The following is a 7,236-nucleotide window of genomic DNA, read 5'->3' as shown; positions in this document are numbered from 1 at the left end:
ATATATATATATATATATATAGTTTTATAGGATAGCTCTACCATTTAGGTCTTGAATCCATTTTGACTCCATTTGGGTATATGGTGTGAGGTAGGGGTCCAGCTTCATTCTTTTTGCATGTGACTGTCCAGTTGTCCTGATCCCATTTGTTGAAGAGACTGCTCTTTCCCCCATCGAATAGCCTTAACACCCTTCTCGAAAACCACTTGACCATAATATATGAATTTATTTCTAAACTCTCACTTCTAGTCCATTGATCTCTATGTCTGTCCTTTTGATAGCACCACGCACAGACTTCATTACTGTAGTTTTGTAGTAAATTTTTGAAATTGGGACATGTCAGTCTTCCAAATTTGTCCTCCTTTTGCAAGATTATTTTGGCTCTTCTGAGTCCTTTGCAGGAAGCTATTTTCATAACATTCTGAGTGGCAGCAAACCATAGCCCCGTGGTATAAGCTGTGAGCTGTAGAAATAGATCAATGTACCAAATATCTCAATCACACTGGTCAGGAATAAAGGGGAGAATATGAAGACACATAAGAACCCAGTTCCTACTAGGGTTTATGTGTCATTCTGAGGGCAATTTTCATTGGAACATTAGATGCTATTGCAGTATCTTGGGGGTAGGTACAGAACCTTGTACAATGACCCATCCTTCTTCCTTCCTCTCTCCCTCCCTCTCTGCCGTTCTCTCTTACTCCCTTCTTCCTTCCTTTCTAAAAATGCTTCTTGAGTCCCAAAAAATGTTTTTTCATCAGATATTAAATACTGGGAACACAAAAATGAACAAGATCTAGAAGGTACCTGTTCTTGTGGAGCTTATATCCTATGGGAAGACCACATAACAAAATGACAAAGATTATAAATTGTGGTAGGAAGTATAAAGAGAAAAGGGTAGTCTTATGATTAAGAATATCAGAGAAATTCTCCTAGAGGAAATAACCTAAGGGATTGAGAGGGGGTGAGCCAGGCCAGGACCCAGATAGGGTTCCAGCCAGAGCAGACAGTGTGTGCAAAGGCCCCATGTCAGGAAGAACTTAGTGGGGCCAAGGAACTGAAAGGGGACCAGCATGGCCAGAGCGAGGGTAAGGGTGGCCAGCTCACTCAAGGATTCGGAGAACACTGGATTGGATTGGATTGGATTGGATTGGATTGGATTGGATTGGATTGGATTGGATTGGATTTAAGTAGGCTCCATGCCCAGCATGGAGCCCAACATGGGGCTTGAACTCACAACCCTGAGATCAAGACCTGAGCTGAGATCAAGAGTCAGACACTTAACTGACTAAGCCACCCAGGCGCCCCTGGATTTTATTCTCAGCATGTTTTAATGCACACAAACATCCTAATCAGGGAATGGCCCTGGAAAGAGTTAAAAATAATATTTCCAAAGAGTCTTTAATGCTATGGGAAGATTCTCACCATGTGCCATTGATTTTAATAAGCAATATGTAACTAAATATGTGTTATGTTACCATTTGGGTTTTTAAACATTTGGGATGAACTACAAAGTCCCCAGAGAGAGACTTACCTGGATGTTGGCAGTGGCTGTCCCTGGGCAGCCGATGGTTTTCATTTCTCTTTTTGCACTTCTCCATCTTTTCCAAGTTTTCTAGAGTGGCCTTGTGTTGTTTTGTAATCAGAAAGCAAGGTGGACATTATTGTTAAAATACATACTCCTGGGGCGCCCGGGTGGCTCAGCCGTTAAGCACCTGCCTTTGGCTCAGGGCGTGATCCCGGAGTCCTGGGATGGAGCCCCAGATCAGGCTCCCTACTCCGCTGGAAGCCTGCTTCTTCCTCTCCCCCTCCCCCTGCTTGTGTTCCCTCTCTCTCCAGCTGTCTGTCAAATAAATAAATAAAATCTTTAAAAAAAAAAATGCTCCTGAGTGCACCGGCAGGGTGCAGCAGACGGGGGGGTCTGGGGAGGAGGCAGCACACCAGCCACTAAGGTTGGGTTCCCTGTGTTGGATCTGGGGCACCCTCACTGATTGAACCCACCTCCTCCCAGTTCGAGGGCTGCTCAAAGGCCTACTCTCGCCTGGAGAACCTGAAGACGCACCTGCGGTCCCACACTGGGGAGAAACCATACGTGTGTGAACACGAGGGTTGCAACAAGGCCTTCTCCAACGCCTCAGACCGCGCCAAGCACCAGAACCGCACCCACTCCAACGAGGTACCCTGCAAGGGTGTGCACAGTGCATGCACATGGGGCCCCTCTGATGAGTGCATAAATGCATCATCCCATGGCTTCTAGTAGGCTGTCTGGTAGCTAGGTGCCCAATGCCCCTTGCCCCCTCCCCGCCTACGCATCAGCAGTCCCCTGCTGCTCCACCCTGGGCAGCTGGCAACAGCATGCTGTAGCTGCTACTGCTCTCTGACCTACCGTAGCTGTCAGCCCCCCACTGATAAGGCACAGAGCAGCCTTTGTCTCCCCAGGTAGCCAGACCCCCTGGCAGGGCTGATGGAGCCCAGGGAGAAAAGTCCACTGTACCTGCCTCCCAGTCCAGGCCCAGCCACTCCACTGCTTTTGCTTGGGTAGACTCAGGAAGAAACATTTCCAAAGGCTTAGATATATTCTGCATCCCAAGAAGATTTCTTACAATGCTCGTAAGAAATCAGAGGACTTCCCAAAGGAATCTAAGCCCCTTAGGGTCTCTACAGACAAGAGCTAGCCTTGGAGAAGAGTGTGTTTATGTACGTGTGTGGAGGGTTGCGTGTATGTAGATGTATGTGTGTATGTATTACGTGGGTCTGTGTGGATGCATATTTGTAGGATGTGTGTGCGTGCGGGCGTTTATGCACTTGCACACATGTACGTATGTATGTGCGTCTGTGTGTGTATGGTGTGTCTGCATGGACGTGTGTGTGTGTGTGTATGTGTGTGAGAACTCGGGACTGAGGTTCAGAAAACCTGGGTTTCGTCCCATTCCTGAGTGACTTTGAGCCAGTTTCTTTGCCTCTGTGAACCCGTTTTTCCGCATCAGAGAGATCAGGGTGTTAATGCTGTCTCGCAAGTATTACAAAGTAATACACTCCTACTGATAGCAAAAATCCCGGTGCCCTGGTCCCTGGGGAAGCAGCATTGTAATCACACCAAGCTCTGTGTCCCCACCCCCTCCATAGCCTCTGATCTGTGTCCCCAGCTTGTGTTGAGGGTTTCCTCAGCCATGTGCTTACCCACATGAAAAGATGGCAGATAAGACCAATGGGACTGAGCGCCTGCAGGCCTGGGGCCAGCATGGCTCCATCCCGGGTGCCCTGGCTGCAGACAGGTCCGGCACCTTCTGACTGTGCCAGCCAAAGGACGTGGCATGGCTTTAGGAGAATGGGGAGCACTCCCACTCAGAGTCCATAACACAGGCCTCCTTCTCTTCCCAGAAACCCTATATCTGCAAGATCCCAGGCTGCACCAAACGCTACACGGACCCCAGCTCTCTCCGGAAGCACGTGAAAACGGTACACGGCCCAGACGCTCACGTCACCAAGAAACAGCGCAACGACGTGCACCTCCGTGCCCCCCTACTCAAGGAGAACGGGGACAGTGAGGCCAGTGCTGAGCCCGGTGGCCGGGGCCCGGAGGAAACTCCCGAGGCCAGCAGCACCAGCCAGGCCGTGGAGGACTGCCTACACGTCAAAGCCATCAAGACCGAGAGCTCCGGGGTAAGCAGAGCTGGACAATGGAGGCCCCACTGCATGCCTCCCCCCCCCCCAGAGATCAAGCCCGGCAGCAGGAGGGCCCAGAGCCCCAATTGCAGCTGTGGGTTCTGCCTCGGGGTCCCCCCCACGTCTAAGCACACGATGATGTCCTCCTCTCTCCAGCTTGACTTTCCTCCCTTCACGACCTTGGGCCTCTCATAGAACCTGTCTTGTGCCAGTTCTCGTTCTGCTGGGCAGGGCCATGGGCCATGGAGATGCCTGCCCACACGTGGTCAGTCTGTGGGTGGTTCCTGGGTTCTGCCTTTCCAACCAGCACCCAAGCACTACAGTTGGTCCCCTCCCCTCTGTCCTGTCTCTGTGTCCTTGCCCCTGTGGCCTCCACTCCTTTTGTTCTAACCACCTGTTCTTTGTCTCCACCTCTTTTTCTCGCCTGTACCTCCCCTAAGGATAGACGGTACTGAGGTGAGCAGAGAAGCCCGGCCGGGGTGTGGGCGGGCTGGCGTGCTGAGGGCGGGCTCGGGTGCTGGTCCAGGGCTGCCGCCTGGGTGCAGACTGATCAGTCAGTCCAGGCCCCTCAGGAGCCTGGTAAGGTGGGTTTGGATCAGTAGGCACCAGGCACAGTAAGTGGAACCCCTGGGATAGATAAAGGCTGGCGGCAGGAGTCAGGCTGGCAGATAGAGGAGCAAACCATGGGGACCGAGCCTCCACCAGGGACAGGGCTGAGTGGAGGCGCGAGTTCAGGGCACAGAGAGGAAAGGACCAGCTGACAGAGGGTCTTGAGTGCCAACGTAAGAAATGAGGGTCGTGCCATGGGCAGAAGGGAGCACTGTCACTGAAAATTCCAGAAAAGTCTGGATTTGGGGGCGTGTGGCCTGGGAATGAGCCCACAGGTGCGGTATCTGAAGTGAACCCCAGCCGGGCTCAGATCCCAGGTCCCAGTGGAGGCCGCCCAGGTTGTGTGGAGTCCCGAGTTGTACACACGAGCCGTGAATTCTCTGCCCCCCTCCACGTCGACCCAGAGGGAGGTGGTTTGGGGTGGCCATTCAGGCAAGGGCTTACATCAAGCAGGTCCACCCTCCCTTATCTTCCCGGCCGTTTCCAACAACCTGCCTCTGGCCTATTGAGAAGGTACCCGGTCAGCAGGACGCCACTGCGCCTTGCTTCATCATATGCACGTCCCTGTTGTTGGGAACGTTGAGCGCCCTCTCTGATGTCGACTCCATGCAGCCGTGGCAGCCTCTGTGGGGCACAGACTCAAAGTGTCGCCACGCCCTGAAAGCTCAACATGCAGAGCTCTGGCCCAGATGCCGGCCGGGAGAACTGAGGAGCAGGAGACAGGGTAACATGGGGCTGTCCACTCCCAGGCCCCCTCTGCCTCCCGGAGGCTTCCCATCCAGCCACTGACCCCGTCCCAGAGGCAGTCCAAGTGCATCTTCTAGTTGGGGAAGCTGAGGTTCAGAGAAGAGAGGTGGCTGGGCCACCTGCTACAGACAGACAGCAATGTTTGGAAGTTCCTCCGCAGGACAGCCTCTTTCCTGGGTGTGTGAGAGCGCGGGGTGTATGTGGGCAGGGGTGCAGGGCCAGGTGGATTCTCGCAGCCTCTGAGTCTGTGCTTTCTCACCACACCCCCCTGTAGCTGTGTCAGTCCAGCCCCGGGGCCCAGTCATCCTGCAGCAGTGAGCCCTCTCCCCTGGGCAGTGCCCCCAACAATGACAGCGGCGTGGAGATGCCGGGGACAGGGCCCGGGAGCCTGGGAGACCTGACAGCTCTGGATGACACGCCCCCGGGGGCCGATGCCTCAGCGCTGGCCGCTCCCTCTGCTGGTGGCCTGCAGCTGCGCAAACACATGACCGCCATGCACCGGTTCGAGCAGCTCAAGAAGGAGAAACTCAAGTCGCTCAAGGATTCCTGTTCCTGGGCTGGGCCGGCTCCACACACCCGGACCACCAAGCTGCCTCCCCTCCCGGGAAGTGGTGAGTGGAGGCCCCGGGGTGTGCGGGCAGCAGCGGGACAGGGCCTGGGGCCAGCACCCACTGGGTTCCCTTCCATCAACCTCTATGTGCCATCTCACTGGATGCCCACAATAGGATAGATCTTACTGGTCCTTTGCACAGATAAGGAAAGTGAAGCTTGGAGAGGTGAAAGTGCCCCCTTGGATCAATGGCAGAGCTGAGTGAGACCCGGGCCCGAGTAGCTCCAAGCCCGGGTTCTTCAGCTATACCATGCTTCTGCTCTGGGCACTGTGGCAAAGGCTCTGGGGAGGGGAGCAATATAATCCCGGTTCATATGGTTCAAAGGCCATGCCATGAGATGCACACCGGACGGGGAAGGAGCCGGGGAACGAGGACGGAGCTGAGCTGGGGCTGGAGCTGGGGAGAGGAGGAGACAGCGTGTCAGCTGGGGAAGAACGGGAGGACTTTATGCAGAAGACAGGCTCAGGGGTGCCGGCCGGGCTTGGAGACGCACGGTGTCCTCAGGAGCACCTCCTGAGTGCCGACCCTGGGCCGGGCGGTGAGCTGGACCCGCAGCCAGTGTGCTGGACACTGAGATGCACCACCCAGGTCTCCCTCGAAGGGAGGATTTGTTGCCCCAGCTGTTGAGGGAACTGCTGGCAAACGGCCTTCAACTCTCGGCCTCATGCCGAAATCGCCTGGCTTGCAGACAGCTGCCTTACCCGAGGTCACCCCTTCCCAGGGTGGCCCCCATCCAATGACTGCTCACGGCAGGAGTGTAAGGCTGTTCAAGGCCCAGAGCTCCTTGTGACACACCTCTCTCCCCCATCCCCATTCTGGGGCCTTTGCTCCCTTCCATGGGCGGGTGTCTCAGCGGGCTGCCCATAAGCTTCCAGGGAGCCGCCTGGCCACACCCGGGCCCAGATGGTGAAGGGGCAGGGAGGCCTGGCCAGGGCCTCCCGGGCTCCTCCTTCCCGGCCCCCAATAACCTCTCCTAAGGAGAGGCACATTTTATCTCCAGCTGGAGAAACTAAGCATCAGACAGAATGAGAATTCAGGGCCGGCCAGGCAGTGGCAGCTAAGACTGGAATCAGGCCTCCTGACTCCCATGGGCCCATCATTTGTTCACTTACTGTTGCCCCCTTCCCTCCTTTCATTTAGAAGTCACTGGTTGAGTGCCTGCTGTGTGCCAGGCCCTGTAGCAGGGCTCCCGCGGCCGTAAGCTTGGCCGGGTCAAAGCAGGCAGAGCAGCCGCGCCCTGTCACGGCCGCTGACCCCTCTCCTTGCCCGCAGGCTCCATCCTGGAAAACCTCGGCGGCGGGGGCGGCGGGCCGGCCGGGCTGCTGCCCAACCCGCGGCTGTCCGAGCTGTCCGCGAGCGAGGTGACCATGCTGAGCCACCTGCAGGACCGCCGCGACAGCTCCACCAGCACGGTCAGCTCCGCCTACACCGTGAGTCGCCGCTCCTCCGGCATCTCCCCCTACTTCTCCAGCCGCCGTTCCAGCGAAGCGTCGCCCCTGGGCGCCGGCCGCCCCCACAACGCCAGCTCGGCCGACTCCTACGACCCCATCTCCACCGACGCGTCGCGGCGCTCGAGCGAGGCCAGCCAGTGCAGCGGCGGCGCGGG

At 56.0% G+C, this 7,236-nt stretch overlaps 1 protein-coding gene across 1 annotated transcript in view; it reads left to right on the top strand.

Moving 5' to 3' along the window:
- GLI2 (GLI family zinc finger 2) overlaps positions 1-7,236 on the top strand; it is a 265,688-nt gene that overhangs the window by 254,704 nt on the left and 3,748 nt on the right. Inside the window, exons 11-14 of the mRNA XM_034641957.1 lie at positions 2,009-2,173; positions 3,379-3,660; positions 5,294-5,630; positions 6,903-7,229. Of these exons, the coding sequence (XP_034497848.1) occupies positions 2,009-2,173; positions 3,379-3,660; positions 5,294-5,630; positions 6,903-7,229 (1,111 nt within the window). The remainder of the gene's footprint in view (positions 1-2,008; positions 2,174-3,378; positions 3,661-5,293; positions 5,631-6,902; positions 7,230-7,236) is intronic.

The sequence above is a fragment of the Ailuropoda melanoleuca genome, chromosome 2, assembly GCF_002007445.2.
Source record: "Ailuropoda melanoleuca isolate Jingjing chromosome 2, ASM200744v2, whole genome shotgun sequence".
Classification (NCBI taxonomy): domain Eukaryota; kingdom Metazoa; phylum Chordata; class Mammalia; order Carnivora; family Ursidae; genus Ailuropoda; species Ailuropoda melanoleuca.
This window is presented reverse-complemented; position numbering and strand designations above follow the sequence as displayed.